This window comes from Arachis ipaensis, chromosome B4, assembly GCF_059453495.1.
Source record: "Arachis ipaensis isolate K30076 ecotype BB chromosome B4, ASM5945349v1, whole genome shotgun sequence".
Classification (NCBI taxonomy): domain Eukaryota; kingdom Viridiplantae; phylum Streptophyta; class Magnoliopsida; order Fabales; family Fabaceae; genus Arachis; species Arachis ipaensis.
This window is the reverse complement of record NC_142439.1, coordinates 75,506,244-75,524,947: the sequence shown is the minus strand read 5'-3', so window position 1 is coordinate 75,524,947 and position 18,704 is coordinate 75,506,244. Positions and strand designations below refer to the sequence as shown.

The 18,704-nt window shown below is 39.1% G+C and overlaps 1 protein-coding gene across 1 annotated transcript in view; it reads right to left on the bottom strand.

The window, feature by feature from the left end:
• Window positions 1–15,450: 15,450 nt before the first annotated feature.
• Window positions 15,451–18,704, bottom strand: part of LOC148567978 (uncharacterized) — a 53,733-nt gene continuing 50,479 nt past the window's right edge. The window contains exon 2 of the mRNA XM_088483461.1: window positions 15,451–15,744. Within this exon, the coding sequence (XP_088339587.1) occupies window positions 15,451–15,744 (294 nt within the window). The remainder of the gene's footprint in view (window positions 15,745–18,704) is intronic.

Below are 18,704 nucleotides of genomic sequence, written 5' to 3'. Positions count from 1 at the left end.
TGTTGCTTAATGCAACCAAAGAGATATTATTTATTTGTTTGTTGCTTAATGCAATCCAAGAGATGTTTGTTTATTTTTCTATTGCCCTAAGGCAACCCAAGAGTAATTTTTCGTTCCCAAGAGTATATATTTCCTGCGAGTAGAAAGCAGAGGCTGTCTCAATAGAGCTGCTAATAATTATATGCGCATTTATTTGAACAGAAAATCGTATCCGAAAAAATCGTGAACTCGTGAACGGATAAATGTCGGGAATGCAGGTGCTAACCGACACATGAGCTCGTGGCCTGTACTAGGGCTAGACATGCATCATTCTTGTCTGCGCATTATTCTCTGTTACTTTGCTTCTTGTGTGTGAACTATTTCTTTATGTTTGTCTGCTTGAGTGCTATGTCTGTGCTTTATTTCCTTGTGTTCTTCTGTTGTGTTCTGTTTTCTATTTTTCTATCTATTTATAACTAATGTTTACTACTTTACTGAATTCTAATATCCATCTGCTAATCGGAATCGAATAAATGAACGTAACTAGTAACTCCGACCCTACTAAGGACTCCCCAGTTCTTACCCCCTTCTTTCCCTTCCTGCCCCCAGATGGAGATGGGCATGATATTCTATGAAGTCGAAGACCTTTACATTTATGAGGACCCAGTGTACTATGGTTACTACATTTTGAGTACAAAGCCTCGTATGAGACGTTACGCATTACGAAACCGTTCCTTCCAATATCTTCTGTATAGCCTGCATTTTAACCCCGATGCTCCTTACGACTTTTCCTTATCCTGGTTACACCCTAACGCACCTGGACATCCTTTTCCTGATGGTTCCGGACATCCTATACCAGCTCAACCTTTGAATGAGGTGGTACCTGAGCCTATCATTCCTGATGAGCCTGAGTTAGCTGTTCACTATGTACCTGTGATACCACCGGAGTGGGATTTTCCCCCTGAGCCGATCCCCGACTTTCCACAGCCTGATGAGCCGGCACTACCAGATGGTGAGGTAGCTCCTATATACGCGAACGGACCTGTGCTCGCGAATGGTTTTGTACATAGTGATAGCAGCGTTTCTGGTGGATCTGAGCGTATAGCTGTAACCACAGACGATGAGGAGGAGGAGGATCCCTGAGATAGAGATAGAGCAGAATGAAGAGATGGGCGAGCCTCACGACGATCTTCTGAATGGCCACGTGTAGATATAGTTTGGCAGCCGTATCGGTATTCTTTTGATGAAACTCTAGTTTGACATTATCTATTAGTTAGTCTCTCACTTGTGTTAGTACACCCGAGAGCTAGGAGCTATATAGTGGTTAGGCTAGCCTGGGTGCCAGTTTAGCGGCTTTCTGTATGGGCCAGGCCCTGGGAGTGTCGTGTATATATTAGCTACGTAGGATGACGAGGATGTAAACTAACTTGATCTTTTGTGAACGCTACATGTTTTGTTATAGTGTACATTATGTATATTTTTAGCTGTGTTATATGTTTCTTTATGCTTCCTTATTATTTCTATATGTGTGTGCTTATTTATTTTACTCCCTCGCTCGCAACGATATAAGTTAAAAAAAAAAGTTACTCGTAAAATTGACAACGTTCTAACAAGGAACAGGCTTATATATTAAATAATAGATAATAATTAGGAAGACAAATTGGTAGCGCTCAGTTTCCGGTATGATCTAGACATATTGAAAATTGGGTCGTTACAATTTGGTATCAGAGCAGTTCGTTCCCAATAGAGCCTAAGGAGTGGACTGACTATGCTTCATTGCATAGTCTGCTTGTGTGTCTCATGCTGTTAGGGTAGCTTCAAGATACATTTGGCATGAATGTCTATGAGTGCTCATTTTGGGAATGTTCGTGCCTTACTTGAAATATTAAGACTGATCACCTTAATTTTGATTGTTTGGTGCGGATAGGACCTTAATGACTGCGAATAGACATAGTTTAATCGAGTTCCGAATGACGAATCGATGCGAGGCACAGCTATCCTCATAGCTGTTATGATCTCCATGGTTATGGTTATGTTATATTTGGATGCTGTAAAGAACGAACGCTTATTTTACTTGTGAGGAATCTGGACACACAGTTAGGATCTACCCAAGAAAGTTTGTTCGGAATCTAGTGTGAACCCAACAACAAGGTCAAGTGTTTGCCATGACTTCTGATGATGCTATGAAATTAGACGCCCTAATCCAAGGTCAGTGTTATGTTAAGAATCGATTTTTAACTGTACTGTATGATTCGGGTGCATCGCATTCTTTTATTTCTTTAACTGTTGCTTGTGAGTTGGAACTAGATTTCTCTGAGTTGAACTTTGATCTAATTGTCCATACACCTACATCCTAAAATGCTTTGTATAGTTTAGTATGCCTGCAAGTACCATTCACTATTAGGAACAGAACTTTTATACATGATCTAATCTGTTTGCCTCTGTGTGGTTTAGAAGTTATTCTAGGATTAGATTGGCTGTCCAAGTATCATGTTTTCCTTGATTGCTATGAAAGAACTGCTATTATTCCGTCTGATAGTTTAGATATTAAACCATTTCTGTCTCGTACTTTATATCTGAATTCTATAAGAGTTACATTAGACGGGAGTGATTGTAAGGGGTACGTTCTGTTAGCGGCTAGCTCGAATGACAGTGAACTAAGCTTAGAACGAATCTGAGTGGTGAAGGAATTTCCTGATGTTTTCCCAGATGACATACCTGAGTTTCCTCCTCAGCGAGAGATAGAATTCAGCATTGAACTAGTACCTGGAACTGGACTGATTTCCATAGCACCGTACTGGATGTCACCACTGGAACTTGCAGAGTTGAAAAAGCAGTTAGATGAGCTACTTGGAAAGAAATTTATTCGTCCCAGCGCAACACCTTGGGGAGCTCCGGTATTACTAGTAAAGAAGAAGGATCGTGGAATGCGACTTTGCGTGGGTTACCGACAGCTAAATAAAGTCACTATCAAGAACAAGTATCCACTTTCACGGATAGATGATTTGATGGATCAGTAGAAAGGTATAACTATGTTCTCTAAGATTGACTTGCAATCGGGTCATCACCAAATTCGAGTAAGCGAGCCAGATATACCAAAGATTGTGTTTAGGATTCAGAAATAATGACAATGTTGAGACGTATGGGAGCAGAAGGACCAGAAGCTGTGAGACAGGATCATAGTAGTGTATGGAGGTACAAGAACAGAATTTGTGTGCCTAACTCTGGGGATTTGCGACAAAGGATTCTTGCAGAAGCTCATCAAAGTAGATTCTCCATGCATCCTGGAGTAACAAAGATGTATCAAAATTTGAAACAAACGTTCTGGTGGCCGGGCTTAAAGAAAGAAGTAGCTGATTATGTCTCGAAAAGTTTAACCTGCCAGAAGGTGAAGGTGGAACATCAGAAGCTGTCAGGAACCCTGCAACCCTTGGAAATACCACAATGGAAATAAGAGCAGATCACTATGGATTTTGTCACGGGATTGCCAAGGACCTCAACAGGACACGATGCTATTTGGGTGATTGTGGACAGGTTAATAGAATCAGCACATTTTCTTCCGATTCGAGTTGACTATACTTTAGAAAGGCTAGCACGGCTATATATTCAAGAAATCGTACGATTACACGGGATACCTTCGTCAATTGTTTCAGATCGAGATCCGAGGTTTACTTCCAGATTCTGGGGAGCTTTCCAGAAAGCTTTAGGAATAGAATTGCATATGAGTACCGGATACCATCCTCAGATAGACGGAAAATCAAAGCGAACAATCCAGACATTGGAAGACATGTTAAGATCTTGTGTGATGGATAACCAGGGCAGTTGGGATAGGTATTTGCCATTGGTCGAGTTCGTCTACAATAACAGTTACCAACAAAGTATCGAAATGGCACCATATGAAGCTCTCTACGGAAGAAGATGTCAGACACTATTGTGTTGGAATGATGACGGAGAAGCTAGTGTCTTAGGTCCAGACTTAGTGCAAGAAACTACTGAGAAGATAAAGGGGATTTGCCAAAAGATCCAGACCGCACAGAGCCGTCAAAAGATCTATGCCGATAATAGACGTAGACCCTTAGAGTTTAGTGAGGGAGATCATGTCTTTCTAGAAGTAACTTCGATTACTGGAATAGGTAGAGCCCTTAAGACTAAAAATCTTAACCCACGATACATAGAACCTTTCCAAATACTTAAAAGAGTCGGTCTAGTAGCTTATCAAATAGCCCTTCCTCCTTATTTATCAAACCTTCATGATGTTTTTTTTTTATGTCTCGCAACTTATTAAATATGTTCCCGATGAGAGTCACGTTTCACAACCAGAAACAGTACAGTTATAAAATGATTTGACATATCAAGCATCACCAGTTCAGATCGTAGAAAGAAGTGATAAGCAGCTAAGAGGCAAGACTGTTCGCTTAGTCAAAGTAGCATGGGAACCAAGAGGAGAAGAAGAGCACACTTCGGAATTGGAAGATAAGATGAGAGCTGATTACCCACATCTGTTCTCAGGTAACTGAAATTTTGAGGGCAAAATTTTCTTTTAGGAGGGTAGAATGTAACAACCTCGGTTTTCGAGAACGCAAAATCTTTTTTAAAAGTACGAATTTCTCCGGAAGATCAGTAAGGGGAAAACCTTTGATATATCATCAAGTATCTCAATCCTCATTGTCATTATGTCATCTTTAAGCTAGAACCTTTTCCGAGGAAAGCTCGATAATGCGGTCACGAAGAACCTGGTTTTTGAACCGTATCGGTTAGAAGTTTTGATTCGGTTTTTCGTAAATAGTCTCAGTTTGACGAACCAGATTCGATTTATGAGAGAAGAGAGATAATAGGATGATATTATCATTATATTAGTATTAGAAGCTTCTTGAATAATATTATAAGGTTACCTGGTCAGTTTTAGTTAAAAACAGAAAATCGGTTTAACCGGGTTTACGGTTTACTGGTGCAGCTTAGCACCAGCACTTTCTGATGAATTTAGCAATGCTAAGGCCTCATTATATATGTTCTATTCTCATAATAAATATGTTACTAGTGTCATTTATGTTAGTAGCTCAGAAAATAAATTTTAGAGATATTTTTACGAGTGTTCCGATACACCTAGTTTTAGTAGTTGTACACCAGAGATATTTTAATATTATTTTAATCCACCTCCAAGCCAACCAATCAAAACTCACCTTAAACCCCCAAGACCTCCAAGGCTGTCTCATTTCATCATTTTGGCCAAAAATAACAAGAGAGAAAAGAGAGAAACTTTCATGAACACTTAATCTTCAAAGCTTGATTTCTTCTGAACTAAAACTCAAATCAAAACTCCGATTTCACCAAAATGATCATCTCTTCATCCTCTACATAACCATGTAACTTATCAAGGATGGAAATAAGGTGAGATGGCTGTCTCCCTCCTATTTCAATTCGGTTTTCAAGGAAAACCATGCAAAACATGTGTTTTCTTGATGTTCTTCCTTAGGAATCATGCTTAACTTGACTTGAGGGCCAAGAAACGTGAAATTCCAGAAAGTCTAAGGTGAGATATCTCTTCCTAACATACTGAGTGAGATTTGGTCAGTTGAGATTTTTTGGACTTAAAGTTGTTCTTGATGTGATTTAGGAGGAAAATGTGCTTAAAAGGACCACCTGAAAGTTTAACCGAATTAGGAGCAGCAAAACCAGGTAGGGATTGACGAATTTAATCTTGATTGATTGTGTTTGAGTTGTGTGATTATGATATAGTTTGGCTGTGCTAGAAATTGATTGCTTATATGAGTAATTCTTGTTGAAATTTTGGTAAAAATTTGATGAAATTTGATGAAATTCAAACTATGAATGTGTGTTCTTGTGGTTGCTGGAAAATGAAACCCTAGAGCTTAAATTGGGGTTCAATTTGTGTTGAAATCATGTAGAAAATATGGGGTTTTAGTGGCAGGGAATTTATTTTGAATTTTGGTAAAAATCGGTTGCTGAAAAGACTGAAAAACGGGTAAAAACAAAGAAAGAATCTGAAGAATTTACGAAGAACACGAAGAACACTTTGAGTATGGTGAAGAATAATGAAGAACACCTTTTTGATCCATAAAAGGGCAAGGAAGTAAATATTTTGGTGTTTGGGGGTTATTTTGTAATTTCAAAAAGTTAGGGTGGTAAAAGTAGAAATATAAAAATTTCGGGTGGTAAAAAGTGAATTTTAAAGGTTAAAGGTTAAAGTAAAGTTAATTTTCGAAAATTTAATAATAAAATAATAAATAATAATAAAATATTAAATAATAATATTTAATTAAAAATAATATTTTAATAAAAATAATAAAATAATGCGGAAAAGGTAGTTTTCTGTAAAAGCTTTAGAAAGACAACTTTAAGCGCAGAATCCCATAATTACCTTCATAAAACACTTAGGGAGTGGTAAGAACATATTAGTGAGGCAAAGATAAATAAAAGATAAATAGTTGAAGAAAAGATAAAAATTGAAGAAAAAGTCTGTAAAGTTTTAATGACAGAAAAACAGACAGGGACTAGCGAACAAACTAGGGCAACATAGTTAGTCCTTGAGTTGTGACTAGGGTTAGGTATTATATGAAAAGTTAAACAGTTTCAGTATAGACTTAATGAACCTATACTTGGGACAGGCTAACTATTCATACCAATATTTACATAAGCTTTAAATACATACGTTAAGCAGAGCAATCAGAGCTGAGTAGAGAAACACAGAAAATAGAGTGACCAGAATAAAGTAAAGAGATAAAGAGAAAAAGAGTAATATAGATACAGATGGAAAGAGTAATCAGAGAAGAGAAAAGAGACACAGAGAACGGAATAACCAGAGCAGAGTAAAGAGATACAGAGAAAAGAGAAATCAGAGCAGAGTAAAGAGATATAAAGAGAAGAGCAATATAATAAAGACCTTTACATTTATGAGGACCCAGTGTACTATGGTTACTACATTTTGAGTACGAAGCCTCGTATGAGACGTTACGCATTACGAAACCGTTCCTTCCAATATCTTCTGTATAGTCCGCATTTTAACCCCGATGCTCCTTATGACTTTCCCTTATCCTGGTTACACCCTAACGCACCTGGACATCCTTTTTCTGATGGTTCCGGACATCCTATACCAGCTCAACCTTTGAATGAGATGGTACCTGAGCCTATCATTCCTGATGAGCCTGAGTTAGCTGGTGACTACGTACCTGTGATACCACTAGAGTGGGATTTCCCCCTGAGCCGATCCCCGACTTTCCACAGCCTGATGAGCCGGCACTACCGGATGGTGAGGTAGCTCCTATATACGCGAACGGACTTGTGCTCGCGAATGATTTTGTACATAGTGATAGCAGCATTTCTGGTGGATCTGAGCGTATAGCTGTAAACACAGGCGATGAGGAGGAGGAGGATCCCTGAGATAGAGATGGAGCAGAATGAAGAGATGGGCGAGCCTCATGACGATCTTCTGAATGGCCACGTGTAGATATAGTTTGGCAACTGTAGCAGTATTCTTTTGATGACACTCTAGTTTGACATTATCTGTTAGTTAGTCTCTCACTTGTGTTAGTACACCCAAGAGCTAGGAGCTATATAGTGGTTAGGCTAGCCTGGGCGCCAGTTTAGCGGCTTTTTGTATGGGCCAGGCCCTGGGAGCGTTGTGTATATATTAGCTACGTAGGATGATGAGGATGTAAACTAACTTGATCTTTTGTGAACACTACATGTTTTGTTATAGTGTACATTATGTATATTTTTAGCTGTGTTATATGTTTTTTTATGCTTCCTTATTATTTCTATATGTGTGTGCTTATTTATTTTACTCCCTCTCTAGCAACGATATAAGTTAAAAAAAAGTTACTCGAAAAATTGACAACGTTCTAACAAAGAATAGGCTTATACATTAAATAATAGATAATAATTAGGAAGACAAATTGGTAGCGCTCAGTTTCCGGTATGATCTAGACATATTGAAAATTGGGTCGTTACAGCATCAATGCCGTGACCTTGAGATCCGGAACTGAATTGGAGGAGCAATGAGCTAATGAAAGTCCAACTTAAGGACATTAAACAAAAGTGCTAGGTGGGAGATACCCCACCATAGTGAGATCCATCATTTTACCCTTTTGTATATAATTCTTGAACTCTTGATTGGTTTGCAATTGCTTAGCTATAGTTTTAAATGATTAGAATTAATTGTTGATACATTGGATAATTTGTTCATGAAGGCTTGCATTGATTTTTCCATGAATGAATTGGTTGTGTGGTAGAAAAACACCCCTTCTTTAGATTTTGCTTGGAGCTTTGGGTGTTCTTAGCATCTTTGGCTGGATTGGCCATTAAATTCATGGTAATTAAGCATCTCTCATGTTCATTCAAAAAAAAAAAAAAAAACGGGGGCACGCGTGCGCGCACTGCGCGCGTACGCGTCCATAAGTCTTCGCAACTCCTGGGCAATTTTTCAGAGAGTTATACAAATTCCGGGCCAGCTTTGGGCCCTGGGCATAACCACCATCATGCGTGCGTGCACGATGCGCGTACGCGTCACTACTGTGATTTGCGATCCTGGGCCATTTTTCCCGAGAGTTAGGCCCTGATTGGGCCAATCTCATGCCACTGGCCTAACTCGACTCACGCGTATGCGCACCTGGCGCACACGCGTACCACGATCATTATGCAAATCGACGCACAAGCGCGCCGTGCACGTCTGCGTCGATTATCAAACTTCATTTTCTGGTACTTTTTTCCGAGAGTTGAGCCAGAGTTGTGCCTAAATTGTGCTGGGGCACAACTCAGGTGCACGCGCATGCGCACCTGGCACTCGTGCGCACACCTTCATTTCACTACATCGCGCTTCCGCGCACTGTGCGCATCTGCGCCATTACTGATTTTTGCCCGTGCATGTGCACGCGTGCATGGCGCGCGTGCGTCGGTTCTGCGAACCAATTGCATTAGAGCACGCCTTTTCTCCCTCAACTTTCCTTCTTTCTTCTCACCACCACCTTTCTTCTTCACCTCTACCCCCTCCACCATCTCTACTACCTCTTCTCCGCCACCACCGACGGCAACAACCACCTCCGGCAGTTCCACACCATTCTTTCTCCTCTTCTCTCTCTTACTCTTCACTTCCCTTTCTCTCTCTCCATACCCCATTTCTCTTCTTCCTCCTTTCAAGGTACTTCTCATTTCTATTTTTGTCTAGTTTTCTTCTCTTCTTCTCTTACATTCTCTTACTCTTCTTCTTAGTTAGCTTTATTCATGCTTTCTTTGTTTGTTGCATTTTCTTTTCTTTCTTCCTTTTTATTTTTTTATGGGTGTTACAAGTGGAGATTACTTTTACAATTGGATGAGTTTGTTTGACTTACTTGCTTTCTTTTGCAATTTATGGTGTGGTATGATGATTGATGATGCTTTATGGGATGTTACATTGTCATCCTTCTTCCATCTTTGTCATAAAAAGGGATGCACACTAAGTGTTTGATGAAAGACCCCCATGACTTCTTGGAGTACTTTGCCTTAGTATTTTCCATTTTGGTGTTCTTTCTCATTCACTTGCTTGTTCATATGTGCATTGAACCCACTACATTTCTTGCTTTATTTCTACATGCTCATCCCCTAATTCTCATTTCTTAATATTGATGTTAAGTGTATGTGCTTCTCATACTTCTTGTTTGCATGCCTTTACCACTCATACATCACATGCTAGTGATTAACCATGATTTTCATTGTTGACTTAGTTCCATGTTGCAGCTGTCATGTAGCTAAACCACTTATTCTTTTATGCTTTATCACGTGCATGATTATTATTTCTTTATGCTTCTTTGGGGCTTAATTTTACCATCTCTCTCTCTCTCTCCTTTCTAGGATGGTGATCAAGAGAGACAACGGAAAGGCACCCAAGAAGGCACCCTCACGGTCCACTAGCAAAGCACCACAAGCACCTAGAGCCAAGCCCCTCCCCAATAAGACAAGGAGTGTTGCTAACATTGCTGTCTTGGAAAAGGACAATCCGGCAAGGGATCCAAACAAGTTCCCCAACCGTTATTGGGAGCTTGTCTACCCCTTGATCAAACCAAGGAACTATCATGCGGAGCCTCTTCTAGCCCCTCCGGCTCATGTTATTCCGCTCATCATCCCTCGCATCGAACGGTGGCAATGGGAGTTCCTATTGAGGAAGCCACGGCAGGCAAACTTGTCCTGGGTGGTAGAATTCTATACTAACTACCATTCCTCATCCCTTGCATCGGTATTTGTGCACCGAAAATAAGTTTTCGTCACAGAGGATGCCATTTAACGTGTGCTTAAGACCGGACCGTTAGCGGAAGGGATTGATGCATATCAAGAGATTTTGTCGACACGGTGCGAATATGAGTTTGATTGGGATGCCATCCTCAAGGTCATTGCTGTACCTGAATCATTCTGGATTCGAGGAAGGATGAGACCCCAACCCAAGGGCATCACCGCACATTTTCTCACTAGAGAGGCTCAGGCATGGGCCCAAATTCTAGCCCACTATGTGCTCCCTAGCACCCATGGCTCATCCATCACTGCCGAATTAGCCTTGTTGGTTTGGTGTGTCCTCACTGAGAGACCGGTGCATATTTCCCGTCTCATTCGCCAAGCTATGGGCCGTATTCATGCTAAGGGAAACCTACCATTTCCCGCTCTAGTGACCGATCTAGTTGCCGCAGCCGGCGTTCCCCGAGAGACTAGGGATCGGAGGGCTATGATCTCGATAGATGGAGATGTTTCCGAACGGGAGATATCTTTACCCTCCGGCGGTCACTGAAGAGCCGAACTTAGCCATCCTCATGAGCATTCCCACCACCTCATCCGCACCACCAAAGTCATCCAGGCAACGTATAGAGGAACTCCACAAGAAACTTAACCGTTATGAGTGGCGTAACCAACGTCGATACACCTTTGTCAAGAAGCTTCTAAGTTGCCTAAAACCACCTATGGAAGAACTGGAAATTTCCATGTCCACTGGCACCAATAATGCGGAAAGCGATAATGATGAAGAGGATGGACACTCGGAAGCCGATCAACCACTGCGTCTCACTCAAGCCACGGAGGACCGTGCCAACTTCTAAGTGTGGGGAGGTTGGTCGGCCGACCGGTCTTCGTAGGTAACACCCGAATAATTTTTGAATCACCTTTGCTAATTAGGATAGATTGCATGTTAGGTTTTTCATTTTTGGCATCTCTTGCATACTAGATACCTCTTAATAAATCCACTTGGTTAGAGTAATGACTTTTCTCCTAGAAAAAACCAATTTTTTTTTTGAAAATTTTTGATGCTACGCTTGTTCGAAGAATATAATTTGGAACATGGATTTTGAGCCAAGAACACAAGCAAGTGAGTTTTGAGCCTAATGGTGTGGTTACATCTTATAACCACTTATTTTCCTTTCTTGTGTGCAATTGTTCTCTTCCTACGATTGTGATCTTTGATTTGTTTAATTCTATATGTCCATTATTCCTTGTATTCATGCACTTATATGATTGAGGCCGTCATTTCATTTAGCTCACTTACCCAAATGGCCTTACCTTTTATCTTCCATTATTAGCCAATTTGAGCCTATGATTAACCCACTTGTTCTTAATTTAGCACATTACAAGCCTTTAAGCGGAAAAAAATGAATGTCCTTATTTGGATCTTTGATTAGCTTAGGCTAGAGTATGTATATCATTCAAGTATGGGAACCTTGGGACATTGGAGGAATAAAAGGGTAGTTTTGTATTTTTATTGAAATTATTGGGAATTTGGTACATGCTCAAGTATTGACTAAATGTATAGACCTTATGCATTGACGTTCTTGCATATGAAAGAAAGAAAAAAAATATATGAAAAAGAAAAGAAAAAAAAGAAATAGAAAAAGAAAGAAACAAAGAAAAAGAAAGAAAAAAAAAAGGAGACAAAATGCCCCAAAGCAAAGCTCAATAAGGGTCAATGCATAAGTGTTGGGAAATGAAAAGAAAATGCATGAGTATGTTGAAAAGTGAAAAATGGGTAGTTAAGTTAGAACTTAATTGTATAAGATGTCATAGGTTAGGTGGGAAGTTTAAGCTTGTCAAAGATTCAAATTTCAAGCTCACTTGACCAAAAATACATTCTTACCTTAACCCTAGCCCCATTACAACCTAAAGAAAAGACCTCATGATACTTGTATGCATGCATGGAATATATGTTGATTGTTAGAAGAAAAACAAATTTTGGAAAAGCATGAAGTAGGGGAGGATTGAGTGATCAACCCTATACAGCGAGCGAACAGAGTGCAAATACTTCCGGTGAGGGGTTCGAAGCTCAATTCCTTCTCCCAGCTCTCGCGAGCGTTCTTCACGTGAGCTATGAATATTTTGCTTTGATAACTAGAATTGGTAGAGTTCATACATTGGTCATCATCTTGCCCTATGTGCATATACATATGTGTGTTCTAGGAATATTGAATTGCTCTTAACCAAGTAGGTAGTAGCATACACCCTAGTTGCATTCATGTAGGTAGATTGCATTACATGAGTCCTACTCCTTTGTGGTCCTTTGATCTTTTGCTTTCCCTTAGCATGAGGACATGCTACATTTTAAGTGTGGGGAGGTTGATAAACCCCGTTTTTAGGGTTTATCATGGATAGGATATAAGGGTTTTATCAATGATCTTCCCCATTTATTCATATAAAACTGTGTGATTTTGTGTTCCTTTCTCCATTTTGCCTCATAAATAAAAATATGCTTCTTTTGCATTAAAATTGACATATTATAATCCTCCTCTATTACCATTAGATGCCTTTATTTGTTTGTTAAGTGGTTTCAGAAGTTATAGGGCAAAAATGGCTAAGAGGAGTGAAGGAAGCATGCATGAATAGAAGGAGCATGGAACAAATTAAAGATTTGGACTTTGGACATGCATGCGCACCGTGCGCATACGTGTACATGCGCGCATCCAAAGCCAGTGCAGTGGAGCCGAGCGAGGAGCCGGCGCGCTTATATGGCTGGGCCATATTCCCTATGACGCTCGCGCGCACCTAACGCCTGCGCGCAGATTGCAAAAGACCCCAGGGACACGTACGTGTACAGTGCGCGACGCGTCGATGTGCGCACATGATTTTTTAAAAGGAACACGTGCCCAGCGATTTCAAGGAGTCCCAAGCCCTGTTTGAAGCAAAATTTTGGAGGGAAAAGCTTAAGAAGACCAAGGATTAGAGGTGTTAGGACAATTAGTCATAATTCTAGAAATTTTAGGGAGTTAGTTACATTTTGTTTTTAGAGAGAGAAGTTGGTCTAGGATTTCACTTCCTCCATTGCAATTCTCCTTTGATTTCTTGGTGAGATCCATTGCTAATTCACTTTCACTTTGGTACAAGTTGTAGATCTACTCTTCTTCTACTCTTAATTGATGCTTTTTTTATTCAATTTCTTAGATCTAGATTTGGTTGACTTTGTTACCTTGATTTTGGATTAATGAATTGTGTAATTTCATTCAATTGTTTGATTGTTGATGATTTCTTGGATTAGATAGCTTTAATTCAATTCTCCTCTCTCAATTACATCATGTCTTCTAAAATTGCCTACCAATTGTTTGTGATAATGACAACCCTAGCTATGGAGTAGATTTCTCTTGCTTGGCTTAGGGGTTGAGTTATTGGAGACACTTGAATAGTGGATATCACTTGTAGATTTTGAATTGAGATTTGCTAATTGACTTGGAGTGCACTAAAGCTAGACTTCCTTAGGGTGAGACTAGGACTTGTGACTCAAGTTAGTTACTCTCACTTGACTTTCCTCCATTGTTAGGGGGTTAACTAAGTGAAGCAATAATCAATTCTTATCATAATTTAAGGAAACTATAATGATGGAACTTCCAATGCTTACCCCTAGCCAAGGCTTTTATCTCAATTAATTGTTGTTTACTTTTGTTAGCATGAATTCTTTCACCTACTATCAAAACCACGAAGGCTTTCCTAATCAATGATGAGCATTCTAAGGCAATTCCTAGGGAGAACGACCCGAGATCAATACTCTCGGTTATAGATTTTAGAATTGTTTGATGCGGTATTTGCGTGTTGGTTAGACTATACTCACGACCGGATTCATTTCTAGTTTCTAACCGGCATACGAATATTTACATTCATCACTGCCTAGCGCTCCCTTAGTTGAGCGCTACGTTCATTATTTGAATGCTCCTAGTGTGCGGATGGCACGAGGCCTTGGCTCCCAGGCTGAAACCCACGAAAAAGGTGGAAAAGTGAACGTGGCGCTCACTTCCAAAGTGAACGCTAGCCTTGTTTTGATATTAAGCGTGGCGCTTCCTTTCTGAACGTAACGCTTTACTGTTTGCTTCCCCTTTCCCTTAATTTCTTCACCTACAAGCAACCAAACAACCAATCAAAGTCTCACCAAAATCACAAGATCTTTGCATAATTCATAAAATTAATTAATTCTATCATAAACCTTATGATTTTGTGTAAAATAAATGATGTTTGATTGATTCAAAATAACTATGAAATTCCACTCCAATCACTTGCTTATTGCGCAAGAAAGTGCATAAAACCTAAGGAAACAAGTAAAAAATTATTGTAAAACTAGCATAAGATGACTTGTCATCAAGGGGCAACCTAGTTTTGCCAAGAGGAAGAGGCAGGACCACTCGAAGAGGAACCACAGCAAGCTCAACAACACCTCTCACTCCTAGACAAAATGCTGTAGCTACACCACCACCCCCTGCTCAAGCTAGGGTTATCAGGCCTGCTGTTGGGTCTAAATCTCAGATTCCACCCTCACCAACCAGTGCCGCAGGACCAAGTAGTGGGTCTGGGTCAATGCCACAAGGTCCATTAGTTAGGCCCACTTTTCAAGCCCAACCTTCAGCCACATCTAGGCCACCAAGTGTGACTAGGGAATCATGGCTGTAGCGAGTCCAGCCACACAAAGCAGGTTCACAGGCTTCATGCCCACCCTATCCTTGAGGAAGAAAAAGAAATCTAGACCACCACCATCAAAGCAATCAGCAAATGACAAGAAGTGACTTTACTTTCTTGGGTTTTCAGTTTGTTTTTAGTTCCATGTTCAACCTGATATAGTTACTATGCACCTAAGTGCCATTATGGCATGTTAAATGCTAACTAAGTTTTTTGTGATTTTGTTAGTGTCATTTTGGGTTAGTAGTACTTGCTATAAATATAAGTGTCAGTATGCCATCTTAGTTTTTTTTTTGGGCTTGCTTGTGTTATTTTTGGTCTGAAGTATGTTACTCTGAATAGTTATGGATTACTATTTCATGTTATGAAACAGGTGTTTTATTCAGCTTCTGTTTATGGCATCCTTTCTTAAATGTTTCACTAACTTCCATATAGCTTGCTCACATTACAACAACAATAACTCAGTCACAGAAAAAGAACAACGTAGCATCCATTAATTCATCTCAATTACAATGAGGAAAACATTACAAAGGAATAAAATGTCATTCTTAAACTCTTAAACTGTCCATTGTCTACCTACTTAGCCAAATAAAACTTACTTAAAGCCAGATTTAACCCAGTCAATATACAGATAAAAATTAGTAACAACCTAACCCTCTTCAGATGCTCCTTCATGTCATTCACCACAGATAGCACCATCATCATCCTATCAATTTCCTGGCCATCACTACACTCCAGATTGATTATGCTTTTCTTTTTTGGTTCTGATTTGCCTACCATATTGCTATTCTCCGAAGAAACTTCTCCTTCCACACATTGCTCTTGTATTTCATCCAACCATTGAAAATACCCACAATGCATTTGTGTATTCTAGCACGGCATAAAAATTTCATGAATCAGAGGACGATTGAAAACTAAAACTGAATAATTGATGATTGGAATTTTGATGGTAAAGAATTCACAAATGAAATCTCGTTGCAATATAGTTTCTAAACCAACAATAATCCTTTCATACAAATATTTTTTTGTCACAAGTAACAAACTCCTAAATTAATAACCGAAGTATTCAAACCTCAAGTCGTTCTCCCTAGGAATTACGATAAAGTTTCTTGTTATTGGCCATGAGCTATGTTTTGGGGTTTTTGAGATAAGAGACATGAAATGTAAATGGCAATGAAAATAAACTAACAACTAACAAAGCTCTTGACAAGGTATGAGAACTAGAAGTCCTATCCTAGTTATCCTCCTCAATTGTGATGAGAATTGTCCATTGCTCCCACTAAGTTAACCTCTAACCATGGAGAAAAGTCAAGTGGATGAATTAACTTGAGTCCACAAGTCCTAGCCAACTCCAAAAGAAAAGACTAGCTTTAGTGGCATTCAAATCAATTAGCAACTTCTAATTATCAATCAACAAAGGAATTAGATAACTCAAGAGTCACTAATCACTCTACCTAGGCCAATAGAAACAAAATCTATACTAAAATCCAACCAAGCATTTTATCAAACACATGGAAGGCATAAAAGAAAAGTAAAAGGAATTAAACAACTCAACAATAAAGGAACATGAATCATAAATTACATTAAAAGAGAAATAGAAGAAACAAAAGTGCATCAACATAAAAGTAGAGAATTACAAGAATTAAATGCTAAACTAGAGAGAGGAGATGTATAAGAAGAAGAATTACAAAAGGAAAAGTGAATCAAAGCATGAAATTAACCTAGATCTAACAAATTCTAATCTAAATCTAACCTAATCCTAATTCTAGAGAGAAGTGAGAGCTTCTCCCTCTAAAACTAACTTTCCCTCCAAAGTAAACTAAACTAAACTAATGTGACTAGACATATGATTCCCCTTTATTCCTTGGGTTAAATAGCATCAAAAGTGAGTTGGATTTGGGCCTGGAAAGCCCAGAATTCGCCCCCAGCGGATTCACTTTAAGTGGGTCACGTGCGAACACCGATGCGTACGCGCACGTCACGCGTACGCATCGCTTGACAAACTTCCATCCACGCGTACGCGTCGCCTTGCGACCTCATCGTTTCACGCGTGCACGTCTGCTGCGCGTGCGCGTCGTTGATCTCATCCCAAATCCTTAATTTTCTATGATTACTCCACCTTGCATGCTTTTCTCTCCATTTCTTTGATCTATTCCTAGCCTTTTCAACCTGAAATCACAAACACACACATCAAGGCATCTAGTGGAATCAAAGGTGAGTTAAGATCAACCAATTAAGGATCTAAAAAGCATGTTTTCACACTTAAGCACAAATTAGGAGACAATCATGAAACCATACTATATCATTGAATAAATGTGGGTAAAAGGTGATAAAATCCCCTAAAATCAATACAAGATAAACCCTACAAATGAGATTTATCAACCTCTCCACACTTAAACCAAGCATGTCCTCATGCTTAAACCAAGAGAGAAACAAAGGGTACCAACATTTATTCAATGTAAATAAACTATATACAACCTAAACTATATGCAACTATCTAAATGAATGCAATTGCTTAGTCAAAATAAATTAATTCCCAAGAAGCATATATGCACAAGGGCTAAGGAATAGCAAGTCTAATCCACAATTGAATTGAGTTATTAAATATATTTACAAACTTGCAAGAAAAGTGATGATCATAGGTGAAAACATGTAATTGAGCAATCGAACCCTCACCGGTAGTGTTTGCACTCTATTCGCTCAAGTGTTTAGGATTGATTCACTCAATTCTCCCCTAATCATGCTTTTTAAGATTTGTTTTTCATCTAACAATCAACATTTATTTCATGCATGCATACATGTATCGTGAGGTCTTATTCATCGGTTGTAATGGGGTTAGGTTCAAGGTAGGATGCATATGGTTAAATAGACTCGAATTTGAATCTTTGATAAGCTTAAACTTCCCACCTAACCTATGACATCCTATACAATTTAAAAGCTAACCTAACTACCCATTCTTCGCTTTTTCACATACTCATGCATTTCCCTTTCATTTTACAACACATATGCATTGATTTTATTGAGCTTCACTTTTCTTTGGGGCATTTTGTCCCCTTTTTATTTCTTTTCTTTTTCTTTTTCTTTTTTTTTATTTTTTTCTTTATGGTATATGTATTTTTTTCCTTCTTTTTATTTTCTCATTTTTTTCTTTTCACAATAAAGTATATACAAGAGTATCAACGCATATGGTTTTACATTTGATTAACACATAGGTATGTACCCAATTCTCAATATTTTCAACGAAAATATAAAACTACTCTTTTCTCAACCAATGTCCTAAGTGTCCCCACAGTTGAATGATACACACTCACTAGCCTAAGCTAATCAAAGATCCAAATAAAGGACGTTTATTGTTTTTCGCTTTAAGGTTTGTAATGTCCTAAAATTAAGAACAAGTGGGTTAGTTGTAGGCTCAAATTGGCTAACAATGGAAGATAAAAGGTAAGGCTATTTGGGTATGTGTGTGATGACTTGCATTATCTTCCCTTTTTTCTTGCATAAAAAGGACCATAAAAGAGCATAATCTCATTAGATCATTGAAATTTATACATTATTTGATGAACATTATAATACATTGCTTTGAAATGAGTTTGTGCTGATTTTCAGGTGAAAAAGACATCAAAAAGAGGAAGAAAACAACAAAACAAGCTGGGCGTGTGAAACTGGCGTGCCACTTGGAGCAAACGCCACAAAATTGCATTGGCGTGGCACGCCAGAAGCTGGGCGTGGCATGCCAGTACTAAAGACCAGAGAGGATCCTCTAAGCATTTATATGGGCATGGCACGCTAGGCTGGGCGTGGCCTGCCTAACCCACCACTTGAGCCATGGG